The sequence below is a fragment of the Dromaius novaehollandiae genome, chromosome 30 (genome assembly GCF_036370855.1).
Source record: "Dromaius novaehollandiae isolate bDroNov1 chromosome 30, bDroNov1.hap1, whole genome shotgun sequence".
NCBI lineage: Eukaryota > Metazoa > Chordata > Aves > Casuariiformes > Dromaiidae > Dromaius > Dromaius novaehollandiae.
In genome coordinates, this window is record NC_088128.1 from 2,033,478 (window position 1) to 2,049,846 (window position 16,369).

A 16,369-nucleotide genomic window follows, 5' to 3' on the forward strand; every position below is an offset into this window, starting at 1 on the left:
TGGAGGACTGGAAGGGGATGGAAGGGCTGGAGAGTTGGTCCATGTGTGTTTTGGGGCCCCTGGAGGTGCCCTGTCTGCTGCCATGTGTGGTGCTGTGCCCTGTGTGTCCCTGCTGCAGAGGCACGTGTTGGCTGGGAACCCTCTGTGAGGGGAGGGGTGGGGGTGCAGGGTGTCACAATGGTGGGGTCTCCTGTCATGGGGATGGGCGGTGGCGCCAGTGTCTTGGTGCTGCTCTGTGTGGGAGGCGGTGTCTGGAGAGAGCAGTGCTGTGCGTGGGGAGTGCTGCCAGGCTGGGGAGCACTGCAAAGTGAGGAGGTGACTTGGCTCGCAGGGCCCAGGCTGCCCTGGTGGCGTGACCAAGGGAATCAGGGAGCACGCTGTCTTCTGTGCAGGATATGCAGGCACGATGCTGCCTAAAGGCCAGGCAGTGTTTCTGCTCTCTCTGAGATGGGAACCAAGCCTGCTTTTTCCCTCCTTCCCTCTTGTTTGCTTTCTGTAATGAGAGCTTTACCCTGCAGCAGTGTTTGCTGAGGAAGGAGGAGGTGGTGGGAGATGCTCACTGCCTGCTGGCTGTTAGCATGCTGGCAACTTTTTGGAGGAGTGAAGGCCTTGTGGAGAGGTGGTCTTTGGTGACAGGCAAGATGGTTCTTGGCAGATGACTGTCAAGGGGCTTGTGCATTCATGTGCCGGATCTCTTTAGACAAGCAGTCCCTTTGAGAAGGCAAGCCAAGCCAGAGTGCCCTGCAAGGGACGCACAGCTCAGGTCTCTCTCCCTTCCAGTTGCAGTCTCTGTGAATTCCTCAACCGTCCTGCTGTAGTGTGACCTTGCTGTGCTGCAGCAGGGAAAAAAGAGAGCAGCCCACATGCAGGCACGAGTGTGCTAGGTGTGGTGTCGTTAGGTGCTGCCACGGGCAAGGCGCTGGTTTTGCCTGAGCTTTGGGTGGTGTGAGGAGCCCCACTTACCCCTAGATGCATTGCTGTGAGTAGCTGGAGCCAAGGGAGTGGTGGTGAGCACAGTCATCCTCCAAGGAGGCTGCTGGCTTTTGTGCAGGCATTGTGGACCCTGTGTGCTGGAAGCACTTTCCCTTGGCCTTTTACAGACGAGTGCTTTTAGAGGTTCTCCTCCTTTTTTGAGGGCAGAGTCCTAGAGTTTTTGCCTTGTGACCACTCTAGTTTTCCAGCTCGTCCCAGCCAATGCCCTGGTGGGATCGTCTCAATCCAGCCCTGCAAAGTCCAGGTGCCAATGAGTGGAGCACTGGGGGTCAATTGCTTACTAAGAGAAGAGAGAGAAGTGGTCCTTCCGCCAGCCTGCCCCTGGGGCTGGTTTAGAGGAGAGCTCCTTGTACCAAGCCTGAGGACAAAGAAACCTGGCTCTCCCACACCCCCAGCTCCTTCAGTGGGTGACTGTGTTGGTGCTCTCAGACTCTCCCTGTGCCATGACACGTGAGCCCTTGGAGGCAGGGCCTTAACTGGCTTTTCCATGTGTCACGTGCACTGCTGAAACCTGCTGGCTTGGCTCCAGGCTTTTCTTGGGAGAGAAATCCCAGCCCTTGCTGAGACAGTGGAATGCAAATGCTTGAGAGCAGCGGACGCCTTGTGCCATTTTCCTGGTTGGAAGCCTGCTTATCTAGGACTGGTGCCCTGGCCCTGTGCATGCTGGTCAGTGTGTCTGCGTGCTGCCATGTGGTCATTTGTGAGCCCCCTGCACCAGCCCTGTGAGAGGGTGAGTGGTGCCAAAGAGATCGGGCCTCCTGCATTGGAGGCCTAAAGGGCACCTCCGTAGGGAGGCCCCTTGGGTGAGCAAGAGGCAGGAGCTGGCCTGCTGAGCCCCTGCGAGAGCACTTGCTCTCTGCTTGCTGGAGGTGGGAAGTGAGCAGGCGCAGGGCTGTGCCTGGCTGTTGAGAGGAAGGGCCTGTTGCAAGGCCTTGGAGGACTGGAAGGGGATGGAAGGGCTGGAGAGTTGGTCTGTGTGTGTTTTGGGGCCCTGGGGGTGCCCTGGCTGCTGCCATGTGTGGTGCTGTGCCCTGTGTGTCCCTGCTGCAGAGGCGCGTGTTGGCTGGGAACCCTCTGTGAGGTGAGGGGTGTGGGATGCGAGGTGTCACAGTGGTGGGGTGTCCTGTGGTTGGGACGGGTGGTGGTCCCCATGTCTTGGTGCTCATCACCGGTGGAGGTGTCTGGAGAGAGCAGTGCTGTGCTCCCAGGGCCCAGCCTGCCATTACAGTGTTCTCCTGGGAGACCTGGGGTGGGGGCCATTGGTGACCATGTTCCCTCCTTGGAGCATCCTGGTGTGAGCCAGGGATGCTCGCAGTTTGCTGGCTTCTTTCTGTCAGCTGAGGTTCAGGCTTGCAGTTTTTGAAGCTCTTGATGCTTCCCTGAGTCTTTGAGATTGTACCGAGACTTCTGGAGAAAGTCACCATGGCTTTCTGTTGCATCTGGACCCTCATTTCATCTTCCCATCCCAGACGCTAATCCACTCCAATCCATCAGGGAGATGGGGAGTTAATCGAAGCAGTCAGAGCCACTTCTCCCCTTTTTGTCTGCCCAGACCCTTGCAGACAGTGGAGATGCCACCTCACAAGAAGTCAGGCCTCTTTTGGGGGGGGGGGGGGTCCAACACCCTGCTCAAGGCAGTTCCCAGGAGATGAGGTACCTTCAGGCCTTTTCCAATGAAGTTTTGAATCTCTGCAAGGATGGAGATGCAAGAACCTCTCTGGGTGCCTGTGCCACAGTTTGGCCACCTTCATGGAGAAAAAGGATTGCTCTTAACATCTAGGGAGAATGTCCCATGCTCCAAGTTGTCCCTGTTGCCTCTCAGGCTGTTACTGTGCACCTCCAAGAAAATCTGGCTCCATCTTCTCTGTGTGCTCCATCAGGTAGCTGTGTAGAGCAGGTAGATCCGCCTTGGCCTTCTCTTGCTTAGGCTGGACAAACCCAGGTCTCTCAGCCTCTCTTTATATGCCCCATGCTCCAGCCCCTGACCTTCTTGGTGGCCCTGTGCTGCCTCCCTCCTGTGTGTTCCTGCCTTTCTGGAACTGGAGAGCCCAGGCGGGACCTGGTATCCAGATGTGGCCTCACCTGTGCCAGAAAGAGGAATAGAATGTCTCTGGTGGCCCTGCTGGCTCTGCTCTCGCAAATACAGCTCAGCATAGAGGGGAGACATTTGCCCCTGGCTGTTGTGACTATGTAAGGCCAGCAGAACCAACAGTAACCCTCCGATTCTTTCTTCCTAGGTTGCTCCAGTCATGGTCAGGTAGGCTGCCAGTGCAGTCCTGGAGCCCCCGAGGATGGAGGCAGGGTGCCAGGGTGTGTCCCTGTAGCTGTCAACACCTTTGCCAACATGGTGACCCTCTGTGAAACCAGCTGCAAGCGAATGAGGTGAGGCTACATATGGATGCAAAGGCTTCCATAAATGTGCCTGGCTTTTTTGTGTCACCTGGGGTGTGGGTTCCCCTCCTGCTACCTCTGTTCTGCTGCACATTCCTCCTCCCACAAATGCTGTCAGAGCTGGCTTGTGCAGCAAATGCTGTAGTGCCCCTTGGTTTTCCTAGATGGTTCTGGTGCCATATAGAACAAGTCAAAGACCCTTCTAACAAATGCCAGCATCGCCTTTGTGCCTTTGTGTGCATGGCCAAAGCCTGCTTAGCCTGAACGAGGGAAATCTCACAGCTCTTGGGCTTCTGGCTCTGTGAGGGGTGAAGATGTGCCCAGGGCCAGGCTGCAAACCCAGGCTTGGAGCCCGGGCTCCTGCTGCAGAAGCCGTTCCCACAGGACTGCAGGTGTTTCTCCAGACCTCCAGTCTGGGGCTATCTCATGGCTGGGGCCTTTTTTCAAAGCCTCTGCACCCTTTTTCCCTTCGCAGAAGCTTCTTCTCCAGCTAACAAAAGGAAAGGGGCAGGGATTACTTTGGGCTCAGGAGACCTACAGGACTCCCAGATGTTTCCAAGTTGTGTCTGTAACTTCTTTATTGCAGAACAAATGCCCTAACCCTTGTCCCTAGCTGGAGGTTTGTGATATGGTGGGGTCATGGGGGTGGAAAGCAGCAGCCTGCTGTGCCCACAGGCAGCAGCATCCTTCCTTCTGAAAGCAGCAGCATCGCCCAAGGAGCCAGCTCTGGTCCTGGTCTTGTGCTGAGTGTTTGCACGCAGCTTGTGAGCCCAGACTGCCTTGGTCACCTTCTGGTGTCACCACAAGAGCTTCCCTGTGTGTCTGAGCTCAGAAGCCAGGGGAAGGCAGCGAGCAGAGCAGCGCGTGGGGAGTGTGCAAGTGGCGAGGGTCCTGTGTCCATCTCTTCTTGCTGGCACTTGGCTGTATCTAGCAGAACAGCCAGCTGTGTGGGGCAGAGACAGTGTGTTTGTAGACTAGCTGGCACAGCCGAGGTCTGGTGTGAGGTCAAGGCCTGGTGCAGTGCAGTGTTGATGTGACAGTGTCTGGGACCCTTTCCAGTGCAGCTGCTCCCTCAGCTGATCTCTGTACCTCGGCACTGGAAATGGAAGTGGTGTCCTGCTGTCATTGTGTAGGTGCTACAGAACAAGTTGCTCACAGCTAGGACTTGATAGTAAAGGAAATGCAAGTGCAATTGTTCTCTTTTGTGATTTGGTGCCAGGGTGACAGAGCTGAGATGTTGCATGACCTGGAGAGAGTCCTGCCAGGAGATGAAAGCCGTTTGCAGAAGACTGTTCTGTATGGAATGATAACAGCGTACTCAAGGGCCATGCGAGTGGCCCAGGTGAGCTTCTCCTCTGTGAAGGTCTGCACTTTTCCAGTCACTTGTGACTCGGTACCAGCTAGGCCAGCAGCAGGCACGTCGATGCCATTTGTGCTTGTGAGGTCAGTTGTGCCTCTGAGTCTGGTAGGCCAACAGCACGCACATAGCTTTGGTGATGCTGGTGAGGTCCCTCCTGTCTCAGTGCCTCACAAACAGGGAGCAGGCCCATTGTTGCTGTTGGTGTTTTTGTGGCCAGCTGTGCATCAGTGCGTGATTGGCGATGAGCAGGCCCATTGCTGCTGTTTGTGCTTGTTTAGGTCACTTGTGCCTCAGTCCCTAACAGGCCAGGAGCAGCTCTACGCCTTCATGGCTGCCTGTGAGGTCACTTCAGCCTCAGTACCTGAGACTCCAGCTCGATGCATATTGCTGGTGTTTGTGTTGGTGAAGTCCTTCAGCCTCAGGATCTGCTAGGCCACCAGCAGCCACGTTGCTCATTTTTGTACTTGTGAGGTGACTTTCGCTTCAGTACCTCATTAGACAGCACCAAGCACATTGCTGCTTTTGTGCTTGTGAGGTCACTTCTGCCTCAGTGTGTGACAGGCCAGCAGCAAGCACAGGGCTTCAATGCAGACTGTGAGGTCACTTTGTTTCAGTATTTGTGAGGCTGGTGCTGGGCACATGGCTGCTTTTGTGCTTGTGAGGTCACTTCTGCCTCAGTGTGTGACAGGCCAGCAGCAAGCACAGGACTTCAATGCAGACTATGAGTTCACTTTTGTTTCAGTATTTGTGAGGCTGGTGCTGGGCACATGGCTGCTTTTGTGCTTGTGAGGTCACTTCTGCCTCAGTGTGTGACAGGCCAGCAGCAAGCACATGGCTTCAATGCAGACTGTGAGGTCACTTTGTTTCAGTATTTGTGAGGCTGATGCTGGGCACATGGCTGCCGTTTGTGCTTGTGAGGTCACTGTTGCCTTCCTCTCTGATAGGCCAGCAGATGGCACGTGGCTTTGATGAAGACCGTGAAGTCCCTACTTCCTCCGAACGGGATAGCCAAGCACCAAGCAACTTCCTGTGATACCCATTGTGAGGCCACTGTGCATCTGTAAATGACAGGCAACAAGGAGACGTATTATTGCTCTTTGTGGCTGTGAGATTGCTTCTGCCTCAGTTCCTGATAGGCCAGCGCTGGTCACATGGCTGGTGTTTGCAGTTGTGAGGTCACTTGTGCCTCAGTGCCTGATAGGCCAGTGCTAGGCAAATGGCTGCTGTTTGTGGTTTTGAAGTCACTTCTGCCTGTGTGGCTGAAAGGGCAGTGCTGGTTATGTGGTTGCTGTTTGCGGTTGTGAGGACATTTGAACCTCAGTGCCTGATAGGCCAGTACCGGTCACATGGCTGGTGTTTGTGCTTATGAGGTCACTTCCACCTCAGTGCCTGATAGGCCAGTGCTGTGGTCATGGTTGCTGTTTCTGGTTGTGAGGTCACTTGTGCCTCAGTGCCTGCTCAGCAGTACTGCTCCTGTGCCTGCTGTTTCCTGTTGTCAGGTCACTTGTGCCTCAGTGCCTGGTAGGCCAGTGCTGGTCATGTGGCTGGTGTTTGTGGTCATGAGGTCACTTGTGCCTCAGTGCCAGAGAGGCGAGCACTGGGGCCATGGCTGTTGTTTCTGGTTGTGAGAACACTTATACCTTGGTTCCTGATAGGCCCTTGCTGGTCGCATGGCTGCTCTCTGTGCTTGTGAGGTCACTTGTGCCTCAGTGCCTGATAGTCCCTCAGTGGGCACATTGCTGCTGTTTGTGGCTGTGAGGTCACTTGTGCCCCTGTACTTGGTAGCCCAGCAGCAAGCGCATGGTTTCAATGCAGATGTGAAGTCACTTCTGCCTCAGCACCTAATAGGCCACTGGCATGTACAAGGCTTTAAATCTGCCTTGGAAATCATTTTTTCTCCGTGCCCAATAAGCAGGCTGCAGGAACATTGCAGTGTTGTGCTTCTGAGCTCCCTTCTGCCTCAGGACGTAACAGGCCAACAGTAGGACCATGGCTTTGGGGCAAACGGTGAGGTCACTTCTTCCTGAGTACCTCAGAGGCCAGCAGCAGGGACACAGCTGCTCTCTGTGCTTGTGAGGTCACGTTTTCCTGAGTGTGTTACAGGCGAGCAGCTAGCCCATGGCTTCAAGGCTGATAGTGAGGTCACTCGTGCCAAGCAGATGGCATATTGCTGCCATTTGCGCTTGTGAGGTCATTTGTGACTCAGACACTTTGAGGGCCTCTTCAGGCATATGGCTTTGAACTGGACTGTGAGGTAACCATTGCACCAATATGCGATAGGCTAGGTGTAGGTGCTGATTTTTTGGTGTAGTACCTGGTCCCTGAGGGGTGTTTGGCTGCCCTGTGAGCATGGTGAGGGGATGATGTGAATCTGTGCTGTCATGATGTGACTCAGGGAGGCTGTTCAGGAGCTGGCTCAGCCTTGGGGAGGGCAGGGGGAGCTGCAGGGGCAATAGCCGCGTGGCCGGGCTGTGGGTAATGAGGTCAGGACTGTCTACAAGAGCTGTGCCACAAGATCACCATTGGCAAATGAATTCTTTGTCAGTAGCTGACAGGCCAGCAGGAAGCACATGGCTCAGCTACTGATGGTGAGGTCACTTCTGCTGGAGTAGCTGATAGGCCAGCTGCAGGATCAAGGCTTAGCTGTTGACTGTGAGGTCATTGTGACTGATGAACTGCTTGGATGGCAGCAGAGCTGTGGCTGGAAAGGTGGCTGTGAGGTCACTTCTGCCTGAGCAGTTGTTAGGGCAGGAGCAGGTCCATGGCTGGGATCTGTGCTTTGGAGATCACTTTGCCTGAGCAGCTGGTAGGTCTGCATTTGTCTCACAGCTGGGGAAGTTATCGTGAGGTCGCTGCTGTCTCAGAGGCTTGTAGGCCAGTGACAGGCACGTGGCTGTGAAGGGGACTGTGAGGTCATCTCCTTCTGAGTCCCTGATAGGCCAGCAGCAGGCCCCTGCCTGGGAAGGTCCTTGTGAGGTCACTGCAGACAGAGCAGCTGGCAGGCCAGCAGCTGGCCCCTGGCTGGGAACTGACTCTGAGGTCCCTCCTGTCCCAGCAGCCTCTGGGGCTGCAGCAGGCGCCTGGCTGTAAAGGTGCCTGTGAGGTGCCTTCTGGGTGAGAAGCCGATAGGCCAGCAGCAGGCTGTGAAGTGGAGAATGTGCTGGTGAGGTCAGTTGTGTGTCCATCTGTGATAGGCCAGCGACAGGCACATGGCAGGGAAAAATGTCTGTGAGCTCAGCTCTGTCTCAGTGCCTGACAGACTGTGTGGAGGCACATTGCTGGGAAAGTCGCTGTGAGGTCACCTCTCTCTTCAAGGTTCACACTTGGCTAATGGCTTGAGTATATGCTTGTGAAGTCACTTGTGCCTGCGTCCCTGATAGGCCAGCAGCAGGCAGATGGGTGTGGAAGTTGATAGTGAGGTCTCCTTGGCAGAGGACCTGGTAGAGCAGCAGCATGTTGGTGGCTGGGGACGGTATTCTGAGGAAACTTGTGTCTCTAAAGCCACAGGCCATCAGCAGGCACCTGGTGGGGACATGCACGTGTGAGCTCACTTCAATCTGAGTAACTGCCAGACCAGCAGCTGTTGGTGGTGAGGTTCTGGGTCTGGTGAGTGTGCCCAGAGAAGGGATTGACACCTGCAGCTCTCTACAGCAATATAGAAATGCAAGTATGTGCGAAGCTGATAGGCAGCACTTGACTCCTGTGTGGGGTCAGTGGGTGTGAGGTCCTGTCTGCCTGAGTACCTGATAGGCCACCAACAGGCACAGGGCTAGGATGTAGGTTTTGTGGTCACTCCTGTCTCTGCAGGTGATTGGCCAGCAGAAGGCAGATGACTTGGATGTTGATTGTTAAGTCCCTTCTGCCCAAGTACCTGACTGGATAGCAGCAGGCACATAGCTGGATCATGTCCATCAGGAAGCTGAAAGGCCAGCAGCTGGTGCGTGGGCTTGGATGCTGTTTGTGAGGTTCTTTGTACCTGAGCAGCTGATGGGCCACTAAGAGCCTGATGGGTGGCAAAGTTATGATGAGGTGAATTGTGTCTTGGAAGTTCCTAAGCTACTAGGAGGTCTGTGGCTGTGAAGATGACAGTGCTGTCACTTCTGTCTCTGAAGATGATGGTCCAGCAGCAGGCACCGGGGTGTGGAAGTGCCGGTGAGGTCACCTCTGTCTGTGCAGCTTAGAGGCCAGAAGGAAGTGCACAGCTTGGATGTTCATTGTGCAGTCCCGTATAATGGAGCAGCTGATAGGCCAGTACCAAGTACATGGCAGTGAAGGTGACTGGTGACTGTGAGGTCACTGCAGTGTCAGCTCTTGATAGGCCATCAGGAGGCACATGGCTTGGATGTTGACTGTGAAGTCACCTCTGCCGTAGTACCTGACTGGATAGCAGCAGGCAAATAGCTGGGTCATGTCCATGAGAGAAGCAGAAGGGCCTGCAGCAGGCAACTGGGCTTGACAGATGATTGTGAGGTGACTTCTGTCTGAACAGCTGACAGGTCAGGCTTTGGCTCATGCTGAAGGTAATTGTTTGTGAGGTCACTTGTGCTGGAGAATGTGATAGGCAAGCAGCAGGCTCACAGCAGGCAGATGTGCTTCTGAGGTCACTTGTGCCTGAGGACCTGATTAGACAGCAGGCACAGAGCCTGCTGACGCAGAGCCTGCAGGCACAGAGCCCTCGCCCTGCTAGCAACACTCTTCCCAGGGCAGCCCAGGAAGCCATTGGCTTTCTTTGCCACGAGGACATGTTGCTGCCTCATGCTGCTTCATGTTGTGTACCAGCACCCCCAGGTCCTTCTCTGCAAACCTGCTTTCCAGATGGTCAGCACCCAGTCTGTCCTGGGTTACTCTTTCTCACGTGCAAGACGTTGCATTTCCCTTTGTGGAGCTTCATGAGGTTCCTCTGTGCCCATTTCTCCAGCCTGCTGAGGTCCTTCTGAGTGGCAGTGCAAATAGCTGTTGTATCATGGCTGTATTTTAGGAGAAGATTGTTTCTCAGAAGCTTGTAAGCCCTTAGGAGGCACATGACCATGTAGGGGACTGTGAGGTCACTTCTATCTCTGCAGGTGATGGGCCAGGAGCAAGCACAGGAGCTGGAAACTGTCTGTGAGGTCACTTCTGCCTGAGTGCCTGATAGGCCAGCAGCAGGCACATGGGTTGCATTGTGATTGTGAGGTCACTTCTGCCTGAGTACCTGACTGGATAGCAGCTGGCACATAGCTGGGTCATGTCCCTCTGAGAAGGTGACCTGCCAGCAGCAGGCAATTAGGGTTGGAAGATGATGATGAGAGTACTGGTTTCTGAGGGGTTGATGGGCTCCAAAGCTCAAAGGCCAGTCTGAGGCACATGGCCACGAAGGTGATGGTGAGGTCACTTCTGTCTCTGCAAGTGATGGGCAAGGAGCAGCAGTCTGTGAGGTGACTTGTGTCTCAGCACCTGGGGTGTGATTTTTCTACCTGTGTGGTTTGCACCTCTAAGTAGGTGGTTCCATCCTCTCCAGTCTTTCCTGAAGCTCAGACATGTACGTTCTGCCCTCAGGGGAGCTGAATCCCGCCCATGACTGTTAAGCCCATGCCCTGTGTTCATCCAGAGGACAGCAGGGAGGGTTTTCTCCTGTTGGCTTGCTCCCATGCCACAGGGGCTCTTCAGCTGGGATTTGTCTCCCCTTGTTATGGACAGCCGTCATTGGGAGGTCCGTCCACTCTTGCTTGTACAGGCTTCTCTTAGAGCTGACAGAGGGTCTCAGCCCTTATCTGGGGTGATTCATCCTTGCAGCACCATGAACTCACCTGGCTTCTTCATCCTCTCGGCCTCTGGAAGCCTGATCAGCCCAGGCACAGCCTGGCTGTTAGCTCACTCCTGGACTCTTCTTTGGAGGTGAACCCCCTCTGAGGTGAAATCCCAAGAGTGCATCTGAGGCTACTTTGGACAAAAGTCCCCTCTTGACAGTGAGGTGTGGAAAAAAACAAGTGAGGTTCAACTCTTTCTAGAGTCGTCCAGGGCTGTCCCAGCAGGCCGTGCACAGTTCAACTGACCCACCCATCAGCAAACTGTACATTAGAGCATGCAGTGTGACTCCTTCTTGGTATCACACTATAAAACCCCCGTGGCTGGTAATAATACATCATGCAAAACTTTGGGCACACTGAGCTGCCACTGAGCTGAGCCTTCCAGATCCTGCCTGTGCTGTCCCTGGGCTGCAGGAGCAGCACCCTGGGCTCGGAGGAGATCTAGGCGAGGAGCTGTGCACTGCTCGGTGGCAGGTCCGCTGCAGAGGGGCGAGTCCTGAGCAGGGTGGCCGTGAGCCGTGCCTGCCTGCCTGCCGGCCGCGGGCTGGTGGGGTGGCTGCAGCAGAGGTGCCCTCACAATCAGCACCCAGACAGGGCCCTTTCACCTGCGTCACCCCCTCCCCTCCCCAAAGCTGTCATTGCTGCTGGGTGGGCTCTCTGAGGTGCTGGGTGACATCACAGTGCCTGCTGGCCAGCACATCTGCTGAGGGCCAATCAGGCAGCTGCACTGGAAGTGACCTCACAATCAACACTGCAGCCATGTCCTTCTTGCTTGCCTCTCCCCATCCTCTGCAGACGCAGAAGAAAGGACAGAGGGGCAGATGAAGAGATAGGAAATACGTCTATATGAATACTGTAGTTCCTCAGAACAAAGTTTCTCCATGCAGAGTGCTGGTAGGAAACGTATCAGGAATGAATAACTATAAGTATATGTGTGTATATATATATGTATATAATAAATATCTACAATAAAAAAAGAAATTAAAATCCATTCCAATTGATAAAAGTTGTGGAGATGAGGATTTTTTTCAGTTCTTGCATAGAGTTATTTTTTGAATAGGTTTTACCTTATGACTAAAAGTACAAAGGAGTATAAAGAACAGATAAAGTCGCACCTTCAGCTGGGCAACTATTCCCAAGTGGGGCCAGGCTCCTGGGATGGAGGGAGCTCATGGCAACCTGGCAGCACTGCTGAGAAATAGCTCTGTGCAGGAGCAGCTCCTCTGTGAAGAGCAGCAGGCTCCAGGCACTGCCTGCAGGTGCCAAGACGAGACAAGGAAGATGAGCAAGATGAGTGAGACAGAAAGAAGTTAAGGACAGTGAGGAGTGGGAGAACAGCTGAGAGCTCACTGGTGGAGAAATCTTCACAGCCCCCAATACAGGAAGTCTCCAGCTGCAGGGCAGTGCAGGTGAGATATCCTGAGAGTTCCTCTAAAGCTACCACATCCCATGGCTGACAGGGTCTGTCAGGATGGGTATCACAGTCCCTCTTGTGTGGAGCAGGAGGTGCTTCAGAGCAGGGATTCCCAGCCACACTGTCAAAAGGACAGAGCAGCCTGCTACCTTCTCCCAGGGATGCTGAAGGTGTGTGAAGCTGGAGCACGCAGATAGGTCTGCCCAAGGCTGTGATTCAGAGCAGTGTCCCTGCACCCCAGGGTGCTGTGTGCCCAGGGCAGTGACTCTGCCCCTACGAGGGTCAGCACTCAGCCTGCCCGGGGAGCTCCCTATGATGCTGCAGGGAGAAGCTGTGGGTAGGAGGGGAGACCCCTGGTAGGGCAGGTTCATTCTCCCTTAGAGAGGGTGCTGCGTGGGTCAGGGCTGCTCACAGCTCCAGCTCACTGCCAGGACATTCCTGGAGGAGACTTTCCAAAAGGAAGGTCAGAGCAGGAGATACATGAAAGGGAAGGAGCTGTCACAAGTCTGTGCTTGCAGTTATTTCCTGTTTGGGTGGGGTGAAATGGGACTGGATCTGTCAGGTTTAGACAGGGGACTGAGGCAGTGACACTGAGAGGAGAAGCTCTGGGAGGGACTCAGCAAATGCCTCCATCCACCCTGAAGCCTACAGACACAGCCAGCAGCACCTTTCCAGCCTCACCAAGGTTTGTCTCCCCTGCTCCATAGCACCTGCAACCATGGAGGTGCCCTGGGCAGTGTCCTGCCCCCGGGAGGTTTCTGCAGGGCAGAGCTGAGCACCCAGCGGGTGGGATGGGGTCTGTGAGCACTGACAGGGGAGAGACGTGGGGACAGAGAAACAGCTGCCCGCAGGGACGGCTCCAGGCAGCAGAGTCATGCTCAAAGTGTGAGAGGAAACCATCAACTCCAGCACCTCCTCTCCTCTGCCAGCCAGCACAGCCCTCTGCTCTCAAGGCTGTGGGGCCCAGGGCAGGAGTCATTTCCTCGGCAGCTGGACATCCAGGAGGTGCTCCTGAGTGCCCCTCTGTGCCTGCCTGTCCCTGCCTCCCTGGGCACAAATATCATGCTATTGCTCCATGTTTCCCAGCTGCCCATGCTGCCCTTGTCCTTCTGCTTGAACTCTCTGGGCAGAGGGGTTTCTGATGCAGTTCAGACAACACCGACCCTGCAGGTCCTGCCATGCAGACGTGTCCTTGACAGTGAGGTGCCCAAGTGCCCCTCTAGCCTGTGGGGCTCTGGGCAGTGCAGTGTGGGGGGCTGGGAATGAGCCAACTCTCTCGTCAGGACACCCCATCCTTAGGACATTCTGCCGTTTCCCTGGGGTGTCTGGCTGGGCTGCAGCTGCCCTCCAGAAGGCCACAGCTCTCCCATTGCAGCTGCGTGTTATCTGGGTGCCCCAGGGAGAAGCCACCTAGATACTGAGGCCATGGACATGCTGCTGGGTGCCTGGATATGGGCAGCTGGAAGGAGCCCGATGTGTTTCTGGCTAGAAGGGGAGGGCTGAGACCTGCCTCACACACCCTCAGGAAGAGTGCTGATGGGCACTTTGGAAGTGGATTCCTCTGCTCTCCACAGTATCATTTCTTTTTTGGGTCATACGAGTGCAACTGTCCTCCACCTCTGAGGTGGGAGCACAGGGCAGCTGGGAACAAGCGGGATGGACAGACCAGCTCTCCTGCCTCTGCACTAAAGCCAGAGGGAATCCTTTTGGCTCTCTGGAATCACAGCTGGTCCCTCTGAGTGCAGCAGCAATGCTGAGGATTTCTACCCCCAGGAATCCTCCTGCGGTGTAACAGGGTCAGCTAAAGAAAACACAATAAGCCTTAAAACTATTCATGAATCCACAGTATTTGGAACTGGGAGTGAAGATGCTGACATCCCTTCAACATTACGAGTGTATGAAATCTGACTGGAACTGGGAATATAAATCTTAGTCCCCCCTGTTCCCATGTAGGCAGTGCTGTCGGTCAGGGCTGACTCCTCTGGAGCCCATGGGCCCCCTGCTCCTCACAGCAAACTCACCCAGCATAAACCAGAGCTCAAGCCATGGAGCTGAAGGACGGTGTTGCTGAGATGGGGAGAGGTAATGTGTGTGTGTTTGGGAGGGTTTTAGGACAAAGCTTTGCTCAGAGAAGTCTGTCCTAACATTTCAATGTCTCTTCTTAGAAAATCCTCCTGTGCCCTGAAGGAGCATATGTCCAACAGCAGCTCCTTCAACGAGTTCCACCTCCAGGCATTTGCAGACACACAGGAGCTGCAGCTCTTGCACTTCTCACTCTTCCTGGGCACCTACCTGGCTGCCCTCCTGGGCAACGGCCTCATCATCACAGCCATAGCCTGCGACCACCACCTCCACACCCCCATGTACTTCTTCCTCATCAACCTCTCCCTCCTCGACCTTGGCTCCATCTCCACCACTGTCCCCAAATCCATGGCCAATTCCCTCTGGAACACCAGGGCCATTTCCTACTCAGGATGTGTTGCTCAGGTCTTTCTGCTTCTCTTCTTGTTCATAGCAGAATATTCTCTTCTCACAGTCATGGCCTATGACCGCTACATTGCCGTTTGCAAACCACTGCACTATGGGACCCTCATGGGCAGCAGAGCTTGTGTCAGAATGGCAGCAGCTGCCTGGGCCAGTGGCTTGCTCTATGCTGTGCTGCACACTGCTAACACCTTTTCAATACCACTCTGCCAAGGCAACACAGTGGAGCAGTTCTTCTGTGAGATCCCCCAGCTCCTCAAGCTCTCCTGCTCAGACTCCTACCTCAGGGAACTTGGGGTTCTTGTGGTTAGTGCGTGTTTAATGTTTGGGTGTTTCATTTTCATTGTGCTGTCCTACGTGCAGATCTTCACTGCTGTGCTGAGGATCCCCTCTGAGCAGGGCCGCCACAAAGCCTTTTCCATGTGCCTCCCACACCTGGCCGTGGTCTCCCTGTTTCTCAGCACTCTCACATTTGCCTACCTGAAGCCCCCCTCCCTCTCCTCCCCAGCTGTGGATCTGGTGGTGGCTGTTCTGTACTCGGTGGTGCCTCCAGCAGTGAACCCCCTCATCTACAGCATGAGGAACAAGGAGCTCAAGGATGCCCTGAGGAAAATTATTCAGCTGGTACAATGTCAGCATCAATAGCCATACCATGTGCATCATCTCATCATTCCCAGGGTATTTATGGTCAAGGCTATGAATTCTTCATTTCTTTTTGTCTGACTCTATATTCTATATTATATTCATTTTGAAAGGAAAACAGCTGCGTTCTTCCTGCTTCTCCTCAGGAATCCCTCTCCCAAATCTGACCCAAAGACCATACTGAAGCAGGAAGCCAGGCTTCCCCCTTCATCAGCAGAGACTGGGGAACCTCAGCACCCACTAGTCTGAGCTCCCTCGGATGCGCCCTGTGCAATGAGGAGAGTTTCCCTTTGCAGTGTCTCTTTCAGCACTGATACCAAGGGAGCTCAGGGGCACAGAGTCAGGCTCGGATGAGTACAGGCAGGGGGAGACCGTGGGTCCCGTGTCCATTAGGAGAGCTCAGCTCCCCTGGGCACCATCAGCGTGTGATCGCACACTCCTCTCCTGCCAGGGTGACAGCCAGGTGTCACCATGGGCTGGTCCCTTCCCTTTACAGAGCTCCAACACTCAGAGCAGGAGTGAAGGGGAGGAGAGTCAGGCAGCAGCTTGTGGGGACAGACCTTCTGCTCCTCAGTACCTTCCCCCTCTGCCACAGCAGGCATTGCCTCACTGCAGCCTTTGTGTGGGGGCTGCAGCTTTCCTGGAGATACATCGGTGCAGCAGCAGGACTTTCTCTTTTCAAGGTTTCTTCTCCTCATTTCCACACTGTCCTGCTCTCATGTGTGCATATGGCCCAGGAGTTCTCACAGCCTGGTGGTGGTAGGGCTGTGTCCCTATGTGCATGTGTGCTGTGAGTACAGACAGGAGCAGGCACTGGACACCCTTATGCCAGACCTGGCCTGCAGAATAACACTTCCGTAATAAAAGGGGATCTCCCCTGTGACGTGCCTGAAGTCTGGCCTTTCTTCAGAAGATGGAGTCAAAAATATGCCCAAGGGATTGCACCACAAAAGGGCCTGTTCTTCTGCTTGCGAACTCCATGGGATCCAGGAGATGAGCTCAGAGTCCCCAGGTGATCTGTTAGGAGCTGAGGGCTGGATTCAGGCTTCATCTGTCAGTGAGCAGTGGAGATGGGGAATGGTGTCTGACTTGCCTGCCCAGGGCTGTCCCACAGGTCACCGTGCTGATGACAGATGCTGATCCTTCTGGAGGGGAATCGGAGCCCCCAGGAGAGCTCAGGGGATCTCCAGGGACAGCGTGTGCCTGGGGGGACAGTGAGTGGAGCCTCACAAAGTGAGGGATGGTCCACGGTGGAGTAAGCAGAAGGTAGAGCACTAAATCCAGGGATGCATGGGGAAA

At 54.7% G+C, this 16,369-nt stretch overlaps 2 protein-coding genes across 2 annotated transcripts in view; both read left to right on the forward strand.

The window, feature by feature from the left end:
- Window positions 1-5,777, forward strand: part of LOC135324022 (olfactory receptor 5B12-like) — a gene marked incomplete at its 5' end in the record, with an annotated part of 45,997 nt that extends 40,220 nt beyond the window's left edge. The window contains 4 exons of the mRNA XM_064499456.1: window positions 2,816-2,873; window positions 3,231-3,375; window positions 5,023-5,081; window positions 5,689-5,777. Of these exons, the coding sequence (XP_064355526.1) occupies window positions 2,816-2,873; window positions 3,231-3,375; window positions 5,023-5,081; window positions 5,689-5,777 (351 nt within the window). The remainder of the gene's footprint in view (window positions 1-2,815; window positions 2,874-3,230; window positions 3,376-5,022; window positions 5,082-5,688) is intronic.
- Window positions 5,778-13,989: 8,212 nt separating this feature from the next.
- On the forward strand, window positions 13,990-15,073 carry LOC135324023 (olfactory receptor 14C36-like). Its single transcript, XM_064499457.1, has 2 exons — window positions 13,990-14,026; window positions 14,460-15,073. Exons 1-2 carry the CDS (start codon window positions 13,990-13,992, stop codon window positions 15,071-15,073), a joined length of 651 nt encoding a protein of 216 aa, XP_064355527.1.
- Window positions 15,074-16,369: the final 1,296 nt, after the last annotated feature.

Bases quoted from the DNA above. Each gene is read 5' to 3' on its own strand.
- LOC135324023 (XM_064499457.1), top strand. From the start codon at position 13,990: ATGGAGCTGAAGGACGGTGTTGCTGAGATGGGGAGAG. The intron at 14,027-14,459 runs GTAATGTGTGTG...TCTTGTTCATAG, and splicing joins TGTTGCTGAGATGGGGAGAG to CAGAATATTCTCTTCTCACA.